Source organism: Musa acuminata, chromosome BXJ2-5 (assembly GCF_036884655.1).
Source record: "Musa acuminata AAA Group cultivar baxijiao chromosome BXJ2-5, Cavendish_Baxijiao_AAA, whole genome shotgun sequence".
NCBI lineage: Eukaryota > Viridiplantae > Streptophyta > Magnoliopsida > Zingiberales > Musaceae > Musa > Musa acuminata.
The window spans coordinates 14,958,073-14,979,144 of record NC_088342.1 but is presented as its reverse complement, the minus strand read 5'-3'; the positions used below and the strand labels follow the sequence as shown (position 1 = coordinate 14,979,144).

General features: G+C 35.0%; 1 protein-coding gene across 1 annotated transcript; it reads left to right on the top strand.

The window, feature by feature from the left end:
- The first annotated feature begins 4,110 nt into the window (after window positions 1–4,110).
- On the top strand, window positions 4,111–6,998 carry LOC135611730 (NAC domain-containing protein 54-like). The gene is made up of 4 exons (XM_065107382.1): window positions 4,111–4,452; window positions 5,353–5,630; window positions 5,721–6,059; window positions 6,182–6,998. The coding sequence occupies exons 1-4, from the start codon at window positions 4,296–4,298 to the stop codon at window positions 6,404–6,406; spliced, it is 999 nt and encodes a 332-aa protein (XP_064963454.1). The 5' UTR covers window positions 4,111–4,295; the 3' UTR covers window positions 6,407–6,998.
- Window positions 6,999–21,072: the final 14,074 nt, after the last annotated feature.

The window sequence follows — 21,072 nt, the reverse complement described above, 5'->3', positions numbered from 1 at the left end:
TTCAGAATCTGATTGTATTTATAGAAACTTTTTGAGTTCTCTCTTAACACTGTATCTCTTTGGTTTACCATAAAATGGTAAGTTTCGTCTCTGTATCTCTTAAACATTTCCTTGAATAATGAATCATTTATTTTTAGTTCCGTATCATTGTTTAGTGTCCTTGGTGGTGAATTTTTTATATTCATTTGTGATTTTAAATTTGATGTTGAGCTATTTATCGATTTTATGAAAATATTATCTTGAGTTATTTCTTTTCAATCCAAAGACTCATTCCAGCAAATACAACTATTAGTCTTTTAAATTTCTTTCCTCGTTATCATAGTATCATGATTAAGCAACTAACTATATCATTCCTCGTTACCACATGGTCTTGTAGAACAGACTGAAGCTTGCACTAAAGAAGGAAATCAGATTTTTTTAAAAGAAGTGCTTTTCTGATATTTATTCACAATTGCATGTTACGTTAGGAAGTCAAAACTCAGCCTGTAAAGAAAAAAAGATTGGGAAGGTAAGAAAGAAAAGAACAAGAAAAAGAGGGGAAAAAAAAAGTGCCACAGCAAGCAGCCATGTGTGAAATATATATATATATATATATATATATATATATATATATATATATATATATATATATATATATATATATATATATATATATATATATATATATATATATATATATATATATAAAGAAAAAAAAAAGGTATGTGATCTTAGAGTTCTCGTTTTTTATATCAAAAGAGTCTATTTAAAATTTAAAAATATATATTTTTAAAATTTCTATCATTCCCTACTAATCAGAAAGTAAATAGGACTATAGATCAATTAATGTTAAAGCCTTGAACGTGATATGATCTCAAAAGATAAATAAATAATTATTTTTGAAGAAAGAAAGAAAGAATCTTGATTCTTCATTGTCTTGATTTATGTCATTTGAATGATTTAGAGAGAAAAAACAAGGATCTTGATCATTGTGTTATTTGTAATACACTATGATCAATCTTTGATCACCTGTAACCTGGCTTGGATTCATCACTGGTGATACACTTTGTTTATATCTTCCACTTTAATTAATCTTGATCATATGTGAACTGTGTACTCGAACTCTTGATCTAGTTTTGGACAGTTAAAAAAGTTGATTTGTTCGATATGATCAATCTTTTCAAGATAATATACTTGAAAGAAACACACATGCAAGGTTGCCATAGAAAATCTGATTTTAATTTGTTTCTCCTTACCCCTTCCAAGTCTTTGATCACCAAGGCCATGTGAACCACCACAATCTTTGTAATGGAAAACTTGCTCAAGAAAGCTTATCACCCAATTCACTTTTATTTGAGTTTGTTTGCAATAAAATCTAATCCATTCTACGTCGTAATGTAATTGATAAAGGCCAAAGATAATAAAGCATGCTTCCACGCGTAATCGTGTCTTTTGTGAAAGGCTTTGCTCATTTGTTTGACTTAATATCATCCATCTCCATCCAAATCCGATAAATATTATCTTATTTGCATCCCTCAAGTGACAAATATTAGATGCTCTCTTTTTTCTTTCGGTAGAAAAATACATAAGATTCACTGAAACTAATTTAATTAATGTCATGAAGCCATGATGGGACATCATGCACCATCTTAAAGCAAACATGACTTGTGATTTGTGAGAAGATGAAGATGAGCATCTATCTTCTCACTTAAGAGGATTGCTCTATCATCCGAGAAAAGAGACAATGACCGGTAATTATTATACACTAACAAGTTAGCTTAAAGATTCGTCTGTAGAGCTATTGTGAATCTAATTTCGGTAAGAGTTGCATCAGTCTTCATTATTTTGTTTGTAATTGTATTAATTTGTAGGAGAAATGAAAATAACATTAGTGATCATGATGGTGGTATTCATAATTTTCTCTATCTGAATACCAATAATAATACTAATAGGATTTATACTTACTAAAGAAAGTCTGTGTTCATTATTACTGACTAATAATAACATTATAAACCTTTTTAATACTGGAATTTCGAAATCCCGAATATACTTAAATTTTTTTTTATCACAAGTCCTAACAAAACAAAAGAAAAGATAAAACAAAAAACTCCAGTTTTATATGTGGTTGGGTGATAGGGTGTGATCCAAATAGGAGATTATTATTTGTAAATCCTATTTACTAGTTATAATCTTATTTTAATTTTTTTAATATTCCTAAAAAATTAATCTTATTTGTAAATACATATTTCTTCCTCCTCGGAGGAGGATGATGGTGTCGATGTTGCCGATGAGTATCAATAGTGAGAATAAAATAAGAGATTATGAGAAAGAAAAAAAAATCGATAATGCTAAAGTTATAAATGATAAACTAATATTTTAGTTTTTAAAAAATTATCAATAGCAAGGGGGTTATCAATTGTAAAAAGAGAGCAATGAATTAATTATAAGCTTCTCCAAATATTTTGTCTGATTCATGTTTTTGCAAGCATGAGATGCCAGTAACATAACTAGATATTAAGCATGTAATACATAGTTTTGGGGGGTAAAAATCCTAAAAATTATTTGAATTATTAAATCTGAAGGATAGAATCGGAATTTGAGGAGTTTTAATAAATTTTTTGAGCTGAAATTTCACTAAAAAAAAAAAAAAAAAAAAATCGTAGCAAAATGGGCATATGGATGATCGACACATGGCAAGTAATAACTAGCTATAGGTAAGGCTCATAAGGAAGAAAGAGAAGCGGTCGAGAGAATGGTGTAGCGAATGGAGAGGAAGATTAGAAAGAGAAAAGAGAAAAGACACCAAACTAAAGATGCATGAATGGATAAAAAGCAAAAGATGGAATCCAAGTTGGAGATCAAAGGGGAGGCCACCCTCGAGTCCTCCACGTAGACATCTAGTTCGCGGGTGTCAAAAGTACCTTGCGTCGTTGTCAGGAAGATGGGTGTTAAATTGTTATTTTGTCTTCCCTTGTGACACTCCAAAGCTATAATAGATGATATTAAGTAAGCCATTAACAGGTTAAATTCACATATATATATATATATATATATATAGAGAGAGAGAGAGAGAGAGAGAGAGAGAGAGAGAGAGAGAAAAAGAGAGAGAGAGAGAGAGAGAGAGAGAGAGAGAGAGAGAGAAAGAGAGAGAGGGAGAGAGAGAGAGAGAGTTACGAAGGAAGAAAAGTTGTTTAAAATTGTTGGCGAACAAGTCAATAATAATTATAAATCATAATATCGTGACTATTTAATATTGACTATATAAATATTTTATTTTTGATATCATTTAGTTAAATTAAAATATTAATGATAGAACTAATCTTTCACGGGTCTTATGAAATATTATTTATAATATCCTTAATTTGATTGTCCTCTTTGAGAAAGTTAGATTGGTATATGTCTTTAGATAAGAAAATCATGCAACATATTTCATTAGACTAACTGGGATGGATGATTTTTGAAAAAGAATATTTTTCAATGAATTATCTTATTTGATTATCTTTAATGCTTACGGTGATGGTTGGTTGTACTCATGTTTTACTTCTTAGTAAAGTCATTTTCTATCTCTCGTTGTATCAATAAAATTTATCATTTTATCATTTTAAATAAATCTTCTCATTTTATCTTCTAACTGAGCTTATCTAATTTTGATATTAATCCTTTAACCTAGTCTACTTTGCTGCAGTTGGGTTAGAATATTCATCTGTCTTCACATAGAAGGAGATCAAACCACTCTCAAAAGTATCAGAAAGAGAACGGGAGTCCTGAGTACTGCTACCTGTGTCATGGAATTGTATTTCCAAATGCTAATGACCTAATAGACTAGTTGATAGCGGGATTATCTAAGTACGTATTAAATACATATAATTGAACGAACGAAACACAGTGCGGTTCCTATTGCTATGAAATAACAATAATTCATTTTATCCACTGGCCGGCGGAATGTGTGTGTGAATGTTACGTCAATTTGTGAAAGCTTGCAATTTATATCGAGAGCTGACACGACATTGCCCACCGGGCCCACAGGCTGCCGGTGGTACCTCGACACGTGGCCGCACCGGGTTTTGGCGGCCAAGGACAAGAACAGACGCTTGGGATCTCTGTGGCCGCTGACGCATAGGAAGACGAAAACAAAGGCAAAGGCAAAGCTAAAGCCAAAGCCAAGAGCTTCTTCTGAACGACGACGACGAGGAGAATCCCATCCCTGAACCCAGAAGATGACAGAAGACAACCCCTCTTATCGCACTATATAGCCAGGTAAATGGACTACCTCTCTCTCTCTCTCTCTCTCTCTCTTTTTTAAAGGTTCCTAGGAGATGGCACCAGTCACCTTGCCGCCAGGTTTTCGTTTCCATCCCACCGACGAAGAGCTCGTTGCATACTACCTCAAGAGGAAGATTAATGGATATAGATTTGAGCTGGAGATCATCCCCGAGGTTGATCTCTACAAGTGCGAGCCATGGGAATTACCAGGTATCTCTTTCCTTCCTATCTCAATTTTCTTAATTTGCTTGTTCTAATCTGGACTGCTTATTAGTTAGTTATTCTGCAGAATCCCTTTTCACTTTAATATTAATGATCAGCTATTGACCGATTATATTTTAGAGATGAGCTTGACAGATTATAAGCACAAACGAATATTCGATCACAAGATGCACCGACAGTATATGGAATTAGAGAACTTGGCCTCTTCAATATATCTAGCCAAGATCCTACTCCAATTCTTCAAGATTACCTTTCTAAAACATACCTACGATGTGCAACGCTCATCATTTGATCATAGATTTCCATGCAACTGTCACTACTTTTAGCCCCTCATAATTATGTTCTCTTGCAGTATCTTCTTCAAGAAAAATCGTGAAAATTAAGACTTATTTGGAAGAAAAAAAAAAGAAACCTGTTTTTTTTCTCTCCAGATTAAATGCAAAAGTTGAATTTAATTGGAAGTTTAACTTATAAGACATTATTCCAAAGTTGGAAGCTGTTTTGGACTTTGTCGAACTATCGTTTGGTTGGTTGCCTTTTCTAGACCTTGCTTTAAATTTCGTTTCTTGGAGCAACGCCATGCATTTTGAGAAACCACAAAGCTTATCGAGAAAGAAAGAAGCATGAACAGAGTCGGACTCTAGTCAAAAAGTAACAAGAAAAGCAGCATAGTCTTCAAGAAATGATGATCCCTCTTCTTGTGGGGCATTGCTAGGGCCCGACGAGGGGCATATCTAGGTTTTAGTGATGGTGTCCTTAATGTTGCTTAAAAGAAACTTATAGGATTACCTTTTATTCCTCCATGATCTAGCAAACGATACGTATTTGTAATAATAACCTTCTCATCTCCTCCGGGTCTATATTTCTGAATCTTGTTCCTTTCACCAGAGAAATCCTTTCTACCAAGCAAGGATCTTGAGTGGTACTTCTTCAGCCCCCGAGATCGTAAGTACCCCAATGGATCGAGGACAAACCGAGCAACTCGGGCTGGCTACTGGAAGGCCACAGGGAAGGACCGAAAAGTGAGCTTTCAAGGGCGTGCTGTCGGCACGAAGAAGACGCTTGTTTACTACAAGGGACGAGCACCGCGTGGCTCTCGGACACACTGGGTCATGCATGAGTACCGTCTCGACGAGAAGGAAAGCGAAATGCCCTCCGGCTTGCAGGTACCGAGGCACTCATCCTCCTGCCTTTCTTCTGTGCTTCTCCACGTTTAAAGTCTGAAGTATGGATTTATGTCTTCATGGATCATTCAGGAGTCTTATGCTCTTTGTCGCGTATTCATGAAGAGTGCAACTGCTGGTGCTAAGATCATAGAGCATTATGGTTCACCTCGTGTAGAACAGTTGCAATGGAAGCCAGCTGATTCACACACAGCTGAGCTTTCTTCCGATAGAATTAAAATTGGTGAAGAATTTGGGAGCCGTGGTCGTCCTTCTCCTTCTGAGACGCACTCTTCAGAGACCATTCAAGGATCGACGCTTGATGCGAGTGCTTCTGAGAATCGCCAGTGGATGCAGTATCTATCTGAGGAAGCGTTCGCCACTGGTCCACCATTTCATGATCCAGCATGCTTTCCTTGCACGCCACGGAAGGTAAAAGTCTTCCAATGTGACTCCGAACCACGTCCGATTAAAAGAACAAGAAGACTTGAAATACTTTTTCCTCTCTGGTTGTCAGTAAATTAACTAAGACGTCCACCATGGTCACCATGCAGATAGATATAGCAATAGAGTGTGCAAGACTTCAACGCAGGCTCACCTTGCCTCCCTTGGAAATGGATGACTTCTCATGCAACAGTATCAATGATTCAAAAGCCTCACTTTCGGGGACCTCTCGAGGAAGTGCAAGTCAAGTGGAGATTCTGCAGGAGGTCTTATCAGTTGCCTCAGCAACGCGGGACCTGATCAACAGCTCCATCTACCCTAATATATTTTGCTGAGATCACTCGGTCCGAAGAATTTGCGTCTCTGTTGGAAGTTGACAGAAGAAAAGAAGGGATTCTGAAGCCACGCACCCTGGGAGAGTCTATGACACTCGTCGAGATGAGTGACTTCGAACAAAAGTTCAAGGAAGAGAACAAGAAAGCAGAGGTATTACTAAGAGAATCAATGACTTGAATAAAAGAGGTATCTGATGATTTGATTTGCTGTCAGTTTCACCACAGGAGTCCACAAAGATGGCCACCACTCTCATAGTGGCGTGGTAAGAACTAACTTGTCACACCATAAGCAGGGCAACTTCCATTTGAATGCAGTATCAAGGCAAGACTTCGTGGCTGAGAGATTTGGATTCGCAGCATGAAGTTAGATGTACATTTCCATGCTTTAGTAGGTTACGTTCAAAGCGTTGGTAGGTAGGAGACAACTTCATAAGGAATAAATAAGGCAATGGAACATTGAGTGGAATGCTACAAGTTGAGATTGTAATTATTATCAACATTTCAGGGAAAACAAATTCTTAAAGAGGTCAAAGAGGATGATGATAAAAAGAAAATGGTCATCTTCCTCTGGAATAAATTTAGGTGAGAAATATATGCAAAGACCCACATGAAATGTTACAACAGGATCCTGTAAGAAAGACCTTTCTTTTATCTATGAAGTAGGCAAAGCTTATTATGGTATATTCTCCATAATTCTAGCTAGAATATATTTCTACTATTTTGAAGCATTATTTTTCCATCAAATTATATATATGTGATATAAGAGGTCGTGTTTCAAAATAAGTAATCAAATCCAGAGAATTGAACTTTTAATGACAAGGTAAATCAGATTGCTTCAGCTAAACAATACTACAAAGCTACAACTTAAGAAAGTCTCATGGGACAAAAAAAACATACTTGCATTAGCATCTCCAATGGCTTGTTTCATCATAAGAGCACTTCCATATGCATGTAGTTCACTGAGGATAGAATTTGAGCTGATAATTAATAATGTCCTTTTTTGCTTTTAAAGAAGATAAAAAGTTTATTAAAGATAAGGATAACTCCAACGTAGAAAGGTCATCCTCATCGCACCGTATGTAGAGCATCAAACACATCTCTCCAAGTAGACTAATCCCATAGTGATAATGAGAATCAAGTTAATATGATATATTCTCTCTTTAATCAATCTCTCCATAATTCTATCGGAAACTTCGACTGATTAGCTTTTCGATGGATAAAAGATAAATTCAAAATATGTAAGCACAATATCCTCTAAAGAAATCTAACAAATTCATGACACACTATAGCATCTACTGATAATATCCACAATAATTTATGAAATCGGACCAAGTGATAGTTTATACTTCTAGCTCTATATAGGTCTAAGAAGGATGACATGTAATTTATATAGTAGAATATGACCTTCCTTTAATCTACCTTCGGCTATAACATCAAACATCAAACATCAAAGGAGCTTCCAAAATGGTCTTATTATGTGTGTTACGAAATCTGGTGCAGCATCACATGCGTAGCGGAAGAATAAAAAATAAAAATCTCAGATTTTCTATAGAAAAATAAAAATATTTCTCATCATCGTGCGAAGATTGGTTTGCAAAAATCCACAAAACAAAAAATTATGCGTATATGAAAGATGTGTTACCTAGGGAGATCGTATATTCTTTAAAACCTATAGATCTATAAGAGAGGATGAAGGAGGTCAATTATCCTCCTCTCTAGTAGTGATCCACATGACAGATGCGATGAAGACACTCCTCAAATCGCTATACAATCCTCCTCTCCATGCGCACCACATAATCAGGAAGGGGCCCACCCTTCTTATTGTCCACATGTCTCAAACTAGAGTTATCGGCCGAGGAGGAGAGAGAGGAGTATCAGAGATGACAGCCAAAAAGGGACTAGGCTATGCCCCTTTGCTTCTCTCCTATTTATAGAGGCCCTAGTCAACTTAACCCTAATAGATCATGCTCTATTGAGTATTGGATCTCTATTTTGTTGAATCTCATATTTTGATGTTGAAATCAGTTGATGAGTTATAATCTAATATGTATTTAAGTGATGCAAGACTAGTTTCAATCAAGGAAAGATAAATCGATTAAAGTAGTGGAATCAGATGTTGGGTTAGAATGGAACATGTCAGAAGGTTGGACATCAGGCTTGAGCACTAGTTGACGTTTCAGTAGAAGGCTTCATGCCTTAAGTTCGGGCATCAAGAAAAAAAATCAAAAATTGTGCCAAGGAGATCGGATGTTGCGAAAGTCAACATGCTGATTGGGCAATACACCAAAGGAGAGGATGATGCACTGAAAGGTCAAACGAAGTGCCGAAGGGTTGGACAAAATATCAGATGAACCAATAACATACTAAACAACATGGGATTCATGCTTATAATCAATCGTGCCTTGATTGAAGTATTCTAGGTTGTAATTAAATTGGTTTTAAATATAATTAGACCAACTCAATTATGGGTCATTGGGCCTAATCTGGGGTTGATTTTGGCCTATTAGGAGGCCCATTTAGTGGCCTAAAAGTTTGGTCAGGTAGTGGCACCGCTAGACCAAGTAGTGGAACCACTAGAGGCTTAGTCTCCAAGAGTCTTGTGTTCGAGGTTGTCAAGCAATGGTACCGCCAGACTAGGTGGTGGTATCACCCAAACACAATCTCTCAAACTGTATCAAGCGGTGGTACCACCTAGTGTCAGTTTGCAAGTGGTGGTACCACCCAATACCAACGGTGGTACCGCCAACACCCTAAAAACCTGAGATAAGACCCTTTTTGGCTCCAAATTTGAATCTATTTAGGGTTTATAAACACCCCACTCTTTCTTAATTGGGGTAGCAAGAAAAAAGAGCAGAAAGGGGTTGTTATTCTGAGTTGAAAAAGTGCTAAGTGTCCTCCTACTCTTTAAGTTTTAGGCTTAGTCTAAGAGATGTGTGAGGCATGTAAAAGTTATCTCCTAAACCTGTGAAAAGAAGAAAGAGTTGTAAGAAGATAGTTGATCTTTGCCTGTTGAAAGAAGATCGTTAGTGAACGTCGATGGCCTCGATGGAAGAGGAATCGGGAGTGGACGTAAGTTGCGACAATTGAACCACTATAAAACTCAATTTGCATTTCTATTCTGTTTTTCATTCATATTGCTAACTAATTTACTTGCATACTATGCTCATTACTCTTACAAACGTTTTTGAGTTAAACATTTTTTCGATACGAGCTTTATCGAATAAAATTTTTGAATCGTCAAAAGTTTTATGAAAGCACTCCTCTTAGTACTGATTTCGGTCCTAATAGTTAGTATCAGAGCTAAGGTTTTTTTAGTTTGATTTAACACCCAAGAGAAATGACTTTTACTAGCAATCAAGAGGGCCTTTCTATCGTTCATCCTCTTATGTTCAATGGGATGGACTATACATATTGAAAAACTCGAATGAGAGTTTTCTTGCTTTCTATAGATTTTGATTTATGAAATATTGTTGAAAGAAGTTTTTAAAAGTCTTCCAAACCAATGAATGAATGGAATGATTGGGAGAAGAAGATTTTTTCTTTGAATGCTAGAGCTATGAACGCTCTATTTTATGCTTTATAGAAAAATGAGTTTAATCGTATTTCTTTATGTGAAACTAACTACACATGAGATTTGACACATACTAGAAATAACTCATGAAGGCACGAATAGAGTAAAAGAATTCAAGATAAATCTTTTGATGCATGATTTTGAATTATTTCAAATGAAGCCTAGCGAAACTATTGTTGACATGTACACCCATTTTACGGATGTCGTTAATAGTTTGAAAGCTTATGACAAATATTTTTTTAATCTTGAACTTATAAACAAGATTCTAAGATCCCTTCTAAAAAGTTAGGACTCAAAAGTAATGGCAATACAAGAATCAAAGGACTAGAACAATTTTTCACTTGAAGAACTTATCGAGTCTTTAATGACCTATGAAATGACATGTATTGCACATGACAAATATGATAACAATCTTTCAAAGAATAGAAAGGATTTGATACTTAGAATAAAAGAAGACCACTCGAGCGAAAGCTCAAGTGATGATGACCTTAAACTTCTCATCAGAAAATTCAAAAAATTCATAAAACATGAAACTAAGAACAAAAATAAACTTAAAAAGAAGAAGTTATTAAAAAAGAAGAAAGTACTCAAGATGACTTAGGACGAATCGAGTACATCCGAAGATGAGGAGCAAATCAATAAAGGCAAGGTGGCGAACTATACCTTAATGGCTCTCGACAATGAGGTAAATAACTTAACTGAAATGTCTTTACCTTATAATAAATTATTTGATGCATTCAATGATTTTTATAATAAATTTAAATTAGTTAATAAAATTATAAATTGCTAAAAAGGATCATACTTATCTTTCTAATGAATTTAAAAAATTAAGAAATGAGCATGATAATTGTATGTTAAACTCTTACACTAAATGTGAAGAATTAGATTCATGCAAAAAGAAAAATTTATTATTACAACAAACGTTAGATAAATTTAAAATTAATAGTAAATCCTTAAACATGATTCTTCCTAATAAGAGTCATATTCATAGAAAGGAAGGAATTTGCTTTGTGAGTAACACTCAACAAAAACCAACTATCTTTGTTAAAGGACTTGCATTACATATTTTCTATGAAAATAGATGAAATTTTTATGATAGATTTGGGCATTATGCCTATAGATATTCACTTAAAAAGTATGACTCACATAAATTGGTTTGGGTTCCTAAAGGAACTATAAATGTCCTTATGTTAAAAAACAAGATAGGTAGATCTAAACAAGATAGCAAACTCACCTTTCTCGTAGATAACTCTACAATCGAAAGCTAGGAGCAAAAATAAAATTTTGATAGTGGATGCTCAAGGCTTATAACCAGAAATCCAACACACTTCACAAAGCTTGCCAACTGAAACAAAATGATTTTGATTGAAAATGCTTTGTGTTTAATGAAATCATGCTTGATGATTTAATGAGTTAATTATGCATGATGATTTGAAGTAATGATGATTTTTGTGATTTATAGTTTATTAATCTTGATGATTTTTATGATAAAATTTACTTTTTCGGTTTTAAACGATGATTGAAAATGTTGTGTTTAATGAAATCAATATATAATGTTTTCAGTGAATTTTTTCAAATGTAAGAAAAGTGATTTTGATGATGAGTTTGAAGTTGACAAATTGAATTTGAATGAGGTTTTCCCAATAGAATCATAAAATTTCTTTTGATTTCTCTACTTGGGATATCTTGAGAATCAAAATCTTTTCTATCTTTGATGATTTCTTCTTACCACTTACTAAAGAATAGACTTGTGCAAACAAACTATGACCTTGATAATGGTTTGTAATGGTTTGAAATTATGCATGTTATGCCTTGATGACTTGAAACCATATTTTGATATCATATATACCCAAGTAATGATGATTTAAAAATTTATTATTTTGGTATAATGCCTAAAGTGATGATGATGATGACTTGGCACTTCTTACAAGAAAATTTTATAAATTGAGATTTATTTTTTATGAATCATGATCTTGATGACTTGAGATTTTTTTATGAATGAATCAAGTTCTCTTATGTTTCTTTTGATTTTTCAGAATTATAACTTGAGATTTTTTATGAATCAAGATTGTTTACTATAATTTTTTCTTTTTGCTATTTGACTTATCTAAATAAACCATGATGTTTACAACTTGAGTTTTATTATGTATAATTTCTTTGTATTTATGGTTGTAAATACATTGGTAAATTATTGAATCTCAGATTTTGATGATAAAATCAATTGGTAAATTATTTGATCTAATCTATATGTTGAGAAAATTGTGCATGATTAACTACGATAGCGGTAAGACATAAAGCAAATGTTGTGCTAGAGTCAAGATCGAGATTTCGTTTGGAGTTCGAGAGTTCATCGAAAGACCGGACGTTCATCAAAAGTTTTACCGGAATTAATCAAGAAGTCCAAGAGCTTGCCAAAGAAGCTCATCGGAACTCACCAATAAGATCGTCGTGAAGTACAGGAGCTTGTTGGAAGTCCACCAGAACATTGCCGAGAGATCGTCGGAAGTTCGTCGGAAAATCGTTGGAAGCTCACCGGAAGAACAATTGACGTACCGAAATAAGAATACTTTTTTAAATGTCTTAATTATTATAGTTAGACCTTAAGTTGAGTTAGGATTGGGAGGTAATCCCACTAACTCAGTTAGTGGCCAACTGGACCCTTAACAGGAATGAATTGGACTGGATTAAATAGCTCATTCAACACTTGAAGTCACGATCGACGATGGCACCGCTTGGGACTCGATCTCCCAGGTGTTTTGGGTGGTGTTACTGCATAGACTGGGTAGTGGCATCGCTTGGGACTCGGTCTCCTAGGTTTTTTAGGTGATGGTACCGCCCAGACCATGCAGTGGTACCGTTGGCAGTTATTACCTGCAAGCGGTGGTACCGTTAGAGCTTACTCTTTAAGAGTTCTGTTAGGCGGTGGTACCACTAGACTAGGCGATGGTACCGCCCAATAATGGCGATGGTACCACCATTACCTCGAAATCCGGAGATGTGATACTTTTTGACTCCAATTCTGAAGTCATTGGGGCCTATAAATACCCCATCCTTTTCTACTTGGAAGGGTAACAAAGTGCAATCAAAAGTGTTGAAAAATATTAAGTGTTGGGGTGTAAAAAATGTTGTAAAAGTGAGAAGATCCTCCTCCCTCTCTTAGCTTTGCAATCATCTAAGAAAAAGGAGTGAGGCTTGTAAGAGTTATCTCCTAAACCTGTGAAAAGGAGATAGCACTGTAAAGAGGTGGTTGGTCTTCGCCTATTGAAGGAGGACCATTAGTGGACGTCGGTAACCTCGATAGAGGAGGAATCGGAAGTGGATATAGGTCACAACGATCGAGCCACTATAAATTCTGATGTGTTCTTTCCTTACTATAAATTCTCTTTACTGCATTCAACTTTACTACATTGCAAACTGCCCAACCTTCTCTTCTCTACTTATTCAAAGTGAAACAAATGATTTGAGTCAAAATTAATTTTTATCATACAAAGGATTTTGAATCGACGTAATTTTTTTGCTGCACTAATTCACACACCAACACACACCCCCCACAGCCCCCCCCCCCCCCCCTACGCTCCTCCTCTTAGTACCACTCTTGATCATAACAATTGGTATCAGAGTAAGGTCACTCTCGTTTAGTTTAAAACCCAAGAGATATGAAATTTGCCAGCAACCAAGAGAGTCATTCAATTACATGTCCACCCATGTTCAATGGGATGAATTACACATATTGGAAGACTAGAATGAGGATTTTTCTAATTTCAATGAATTTTGAGTTATCGAACATTGTAGAAAATGGCTTTCAAAAGTGTTCTCTTCTAATGAGCGATTGGAATGAGTTGGAGAAGAAGGCTTTCACTTTAAATATCAAGGCTATAAATGTCTTATTTTGTGCTTTAGATAAAAACGAATTCAATATAGTGTCTATTTGTGAAATGGCTTTTGATATTTGACACACACTCGAAATCACTCAGGAAGGCACTAGTAGAGTAAAGGAGTCGAAGATAAATCTTTTAGTTCATACTTATGAATTGTTTCGGATAAAGCCAAGTGAGACCATTGTCGATATGTACACCCATTTTACGGATATCATCAATAGTTTAAAAACTCTTAGCAAATATTTTTTAAACTTTGAACTTGTTAATAAAATCTTAAGATCCCTTCCAAAGAGTTGGGATCATAAAGTAACGACCATTCAAGAGGCTAAGGATTTAAGTAACTTTCCTCTCGAAAAACTTATCAGATCACTAATAACCTATGAGATGACTTGCAACGCTCATAAAGAGCTTAAGAACAACGTTCCAAAGAACAGGAAGAATATGTCATTAAGAACTCAAGAATATCACTTGAAAGAAAATTCAAGTGATAGGAACTATGATGATGACTTGGCACTCTTGACAAGAAAGTTTAAGAAATTCATAAAAAAGAATAAATTTAAAAATGACACTAAAAATAAATTTAAACTTAAGAAAGAACAAGTTATATGCTGTGAATGCAAGAAGCCAGGATATTTCAAAAGTGAATATCCCTAAGCAAAGAAGAAGCAACCAAAGAAGAAGAAGGCTCTTAAAGCAACTTGGGATGACTCAAGTGCATCTGAAGAAGAGAAGCCAACCAACACAAAGCAAGTTGCTCATTATGCACTAATGACTATCGGAGATGATGTAAGCAGTTCATTAGATGCAAATTTATCTTTTGATTAATTACTAAATGCTTTTCATGATTTATTTGATGAATGTAAATTAGTTAGTAAAAAATATAAACTATTAAAAAATGAGCATGCTTCTCTTGTTAGTGATTTTGATAAATTAAAAGTTGAGCACAATGATAGTTTAGCTCCTTGCACAAAATGTGATAAATTAGACATACTTAAAAAAGGAAAACTTGTTGCTCAAAGAAAACTTAGAAAAGTTTGAGGTTTGTAACAAGTCCTTGAATATGATCCTTGCTAATAAGAGTCACATTCATAGAAGAGGCGGAATCAGATTTGTGAGTAGCTCTTACCAAAATCCAACCACCTTTATTAAAAGCCCTACCTTGCATGTTTCACCCTGAAACAAATGTAACTTTTATTGTAAATTTGGACATGTTACTTATCAATGTCCGTTTAAGAGATGTAGTCCACACAAATTGATTTAGGTTCCTAAAGGAACCTCAAATGACTCAATGCAATATGATAAGTTGTGTAGATCGATTTTTTAGGCACCCAAGGTTAAATGGGTACCTAAAAATCACCCTTTTTTATAGAATTATCTACCATAATAAGCTAGGAGTAAGAATGATAGTTTGATAGTGGATGCTCAAGGCTTATGACCGGAGATCCAAAATAACTCATAAAGCTCTCTAGCCAAAATAACAAAGAAAAGATCATTAGAATTAAAACTATCAGTTACAAAATGATACTTATATTCCATAAGATCATGTTTGATGACTTGATAATGCAATGATCATTTGAAATCTTATGTGATAAACACTTGATCTTGATATCTCAATATTTGAAACTTGAGAATTCTTATGCATGGGTTCCTTTCTCACGGTTTTCAGATTTCTAGATTTCTCGACATTTGAAAATTGAGTCTTCATTTGCTATTATTTCTTCTCATTGCAAAAAGAGAAATCTGATTCATGGAACATTAGTATGATTGGTCTTTTATGAATTGATAATTTCAATAAAAGTTCTTCCTCTCATTTATGAAAATTGAACTTCATTTTGACTTGATACGACATTAGCGAATAAGCATTCGCACCACAAAATAACTATGATCTTGCTTAAAAGAGCAGGCAAGAATTCTTGCCTATTGAGAAACAATGATGCTAGATGAAGAAAAACAATAAATTGAGGAAAATAGTGCACCAGCGGTGGCACCGCTGGACTAGCGGTAGCACCGCCAGTAGGCACTAGTTATAGGCGGTGGCACCGCCCGCAACTCTACCCTATAAAAAGGCATTTAGGGCTGGTGGTAGAACTAACCCAAGCCCTCCTACATCTCTTCCCCATACCTCTAAACTCCTCTCCATCCCTCATTCTCCTTGCTCCTCCTCTAGAAACTCAAGGAAACCCTTCTTTTCTTCAAATCGAAGGATCAATCTCAACCTTTCAAGAAGATCACTATAAAGGTAATTCTCAAACCTTTTCTCTCAATTCATTGATAGATCTTGCCTCTTATATGTAGTTCTCTTATTATTTATGTATTTAGTCTCATGGCTTCTAGAAGATCCTCAAGGGACAAAGGAAATAAGAGAGTAGATCAAACCTATGACTCCACACTCTTGGATTCTTCTCAACATGCCCTTAAATTTTCAACCATAGAGTCTAGAAATGTTCATACGTAGATTTAGAGAAATTAGGTAATTTGAAACCAATTCAATGATTTGCTAACCTAGATATCCTCCCAATCCTTCAAATAAGTGAACCTATCTATCCTATATTTATTAGATTATTTTACAATAACTTGCATGTGGATGAACACGATAGAGTTTCCACTTATCTCTTAGGACATTATATACTCATTATGGATAGCGTAATATACAACCTCATGGGAATTGTTGAAAAAAGGAGATGTTATTACTTTAGAGGACAATGGGACAAAGAATCAGTTGGGACCACTTATTCTGATGTCTTAGGTATAATTTTTGATAATTCAAACTTGTCTATTCTTCCCAAAAGCTGTGAATATTTACTATCATTCAACACCAAATTACTTCATTATATCTTAGTAAGTATTATACTCCCAAAATAATATCATCATGATGAAGTTAGCCAAATGGAGTTAGGTACTATGTATTGGATTATAAAGGGACATGACAATTATTTTGGTTACCTAATACAGCAAAACATGATCGAACTATCAAAAAAAGACATGATGCTTCCATATGGTGGTTTGATCACTAGACTAATCCACGCCTATGACATAGTTATTCCACCTGACGAAGAAATAATGAAACTAAATAGGTTCAACATCATAAATAGAAACCTGCTAAGAAGATTAAGATATATTGTCAGAAATAGGATATGGACTAGATTACCAAGAAGAACTGACCTCCCCCCACCTGATCAAGAACTTGAAACACTAATATTTAGGGAAAATTAATCTCCTTCTACTTGTCCCTATAAGGCAGCACCTCCAACAAAGCAAGCACCCTCTGCATCTATTAATCCAATAGTGACTCGATTGGATCAAATTGAACAATGTCAAGTGTAAATTGAACTACGTCAAGATTAAATCTTAACCGAGATGTAGCAAATTCATCAACAACTGAATATTTTGTTTAAGCATTTTGATTTACCACCCCCTGAATAAGTTATGTATTTTCTTTTGCTGATAAAAGGGGGTAGAGAACTAAAAAGTACCCCGATGAGTTGTACTCTTTGATACACTATACTTCTTATGATACACCCTTTAATGTCATGCATTTCTTGATGATAGCTTAATGTATGCATCACTCTAAGAATTAGACTTGATAAATCTTTTGAATAGATAAATTCCTTGATACATTCTTCGAATTTCTCAGTTTTCTTTTTATTTAAGAATGCTTTTCCTTCTCATGATATTTACACTAGAAAAGATTTGAATCTTGGTATTTATAACTTGATGTATTATTTCTCATATGATGATCAGAGTTAGGAATGTTAAATTGTCCGAATGCATGAGTTTGTTGTAATTCTTTTCCAAACTATCTTTCTCTTAATGTATTTCATGAATGGAGCTTTCATGAATCTATTTCGTTTTTATCTTCCTTGGTATCAAGTTTACTCCATACCCTTGCTCCATCACGTAATGATATTTGATACACTTAGTCCCTTCACCCATTGAATTCATTGACAAATGCATCTTTCACATATTTCACTCTTATGAATTCGTAATGAGAAATAGATTTAATTTATGAAGTTTTATTCATGGATTTCTTTTTATCCTTTCTCATGAATCCTTCCTTAGTCTTCTCATGAAGGAAAAATGTTTATGAATTTTTAGTGTGTAATAATCACTTGCAAGAATGGTAATTTGATTTAGTATGTAACAGATTTGATTTAGTGTGTAACGGATTTGATTTATGTTTGATACACTTAATCCTTTTCATTATTAAAGTTGAAGCATGATTTAATGAAACTCATTTATTGTTTTGAATTTGACTTGGTTCAAATCCTTTCATGAATTTGGGTCTTCATGGATTCTTTCCTTACCCTTCTTCCTTTTCTTGTTCTTATGACAAAGGAAGAAAGAGACTTGCATAACTAAAGAAGAACCAAAAAGCCCTTGAGTAAAAATGTTAGCTTATTCAAAGATAAATTATTGTGCAAAGTTTTGCTTACCTTCATTTATTGTTTGGATACATTAGTGTGAAACTTGCTTGAATTTTTACCACACTTACATTATTGAATTGTTATTCATTTTTGTTAATGACAAAGGGGGAGAAATGTGGCAAATTGATGACTAAATGAATGTGTTAGATAAGTGCATAAAATGTATTGCGAATGCTTAAAATATGAGCAAATCTAATTAGAATCGTCAAATACATTGCACATACTTGAAACATATCAAAATGTATTGCATATGAATATTTGAAATCTTTATCATAGTTACCTCAAAATGCATGCATCATATGTATCGTAGATACTTGAAATATTTCATGAATGATTGATAAATGTCTATCATAACGATAAGGTATCATGAGCTTAATTTGCTATTTACAATTGATACCATGTCTCAAAATGATGAATTGTCATCTTTTATCGAGAATTGTCATCTTGTTAAATTTCATATTCGAAACTCATATAATATTTGAAAATGATGATTGTCTATCATCATTAACTTCAAAATGGATGTCACACCTTGACATCGTTTTTTATTGATAAATATGTGGTATCGTATTGGTAAATCATGATAAGTATTATGATATGTATATTGATAAGTTTAATTTAATATAACTTATTGGTTTGATGCTTGAATTCAAAGGCCTTGAATTCAAAAATGTATTTTCTCAAAAATGGCATATAGATAGGGGGAATTAAGGTTAACTCCACCATCAATTGATTATCATCGTAAAAAAGGAGGAGATTATTGGATCTCGGATTTTGATGATGAAATCAATTGGTAAATTATTTAATCTAATCTATATGTTGAGAAAAGTGTATAAGATTAACTACGATAGTAGTAAGACATAAAGCAAATGTTGTGCGGGAGTCAAGATTGAGATTTCGTTGGGAGTTTGAAAAGTTCGTCGGAAGATCGGACGTTTGTCGGAAGTTCCGCCGGAATTAACCGAGAAATCCAGGAGCTTACCAAAGAAGCTTGTCGGAACTCGCCAAGAAGATCTTCATGAAGTCCAGGAGCTTGTTGGAAGTCCACCGGAACATTGCCGAGAGATCGTCAGAAGTTCGTTGAAAAATCGTCGGAAGCTCGTCGGAAGAACAATTGACGTACCGGAACAAGAATGCTTTGTAAATGTCTAAATTATTGTAGTTAGACCTTAAGTTGAGTTAGGATTGGGAGGTAATCCCACTAACTCAGTTATGTTGAATCTCGAATTTTGATGATAAAACTAATTAATAGTGTTTATGATTTGATCTGTGTTTTGAGTGATGCAGGATGCTTCGATCAGGGTGAGATAATTAAAGCAGGAAGAATCATGTTAGGCTAGAGAAAAAAATGTCAAAGGATTGGACATCGAGCCAAAGGATCGGTCGACGTATTAGCAGAAGGCTTCGGGCCATGAGTTTGAGCATCGGGCCAAGAAGAGCAATAATTACGCTAAGTAAATCAGAATTATGGAGGTCAACTAATCGATTGGGAAATAGGCCGCAAGAGAGGACGATGCGCCGACGATTCGGACGAAGCACCGATAAACCAATGACATGCCGGACAACACTTGATTTGTATTGTAATAATTGTCTAGATCGAAGTAGGTTTTATTTGTACATGATTAACTACAATAGCAAGGCATAAAGCAAAATGAAGTCTTAGAGTCGAGAACGTAATTTCGTTGGGAGTTCGAGAGTTCATCGGAAGTCTGGATGTTCGACGAAAGTTCTATCGAAATTGATCGAGAAGTCCTGGAGCTTGCCAAAGAAACTCATCGGAACTCACCAAGAAGATCGTCATGAAGTCCAGGAGCTTACCGGGAGTCCGTTGGAACATTGCCGAGAGATCGTCGGAAGTTCGTCGGAAGCTCGCTAGAAGAAACATAGACTTACGGACTTGTTTAACTTAGTAAATGTCTTAAATTTCATAGTTAGCACATAATTGGGATTGAAATTGGGCTAACCCAATTAGGGGCCAATTGAGCCCATGTATAGACTATGTTGGGCCCAATGAAAGGCCCAAATAGTGACCCAACAGGTGGCACCATCGTGGCACAGTCTTTGAGACTATGTCAAGCGGTAGTACCGCCCAGTAGTAGTATCAGGTGATGGTAATGCCAGTTTGGGTGGTGGTATCGCCTAGACATAGTCTCCCAAACGGTGGTACCACTTAGTGATAGTGCTGTAGGCGGTGGTACTGCTCAGCATAGGCAATGGTACAGCCAGGACCTAGGAAACACGGGATGAGACATTTTTAGGTTCTAAGTTTGAATCAACTTGAGGCCTATAAATACCCCTCTCATCCTTAGTTAACTTACACAAGCATAGAGAGCTTAAAAATAGGAAAACGTTATTGCAATCACTTGAGAGATCCCCTCCTCTAGTCTAAGTTTAGAATTCTGTTTAGGAGAAGTGAGTGCCTGTAAAGGTTGTCTTCTAAACCCGTGAAAAGGAGAAGAGGGGTGTAAAAGGTGGTTGGTCTTCGCCTATTAAAGGAAGACCGATAATGGATGCCGATGGCCTTGACGAAAGAGGAATCGGTGGAGTGGATATAGGTCATGACAACTGAACTACTATAAATTGGTTTGTATTCTTGTTCTGCTTTTAATTCTCTTATTGCAAACTGATTTACTTACTTTACTCATTACATTCTTACAAATGTTTTAAAGTTAAACACCCTCCGAGATTGGTTTTAATCGTACAAAGATTTTACGAAACCGACATTTTTACCGCTGCACTAATTCACCCCCCAACCCACCCACCCTCTCTTAGCGTCAACTTGTTCCTAATAGTTGG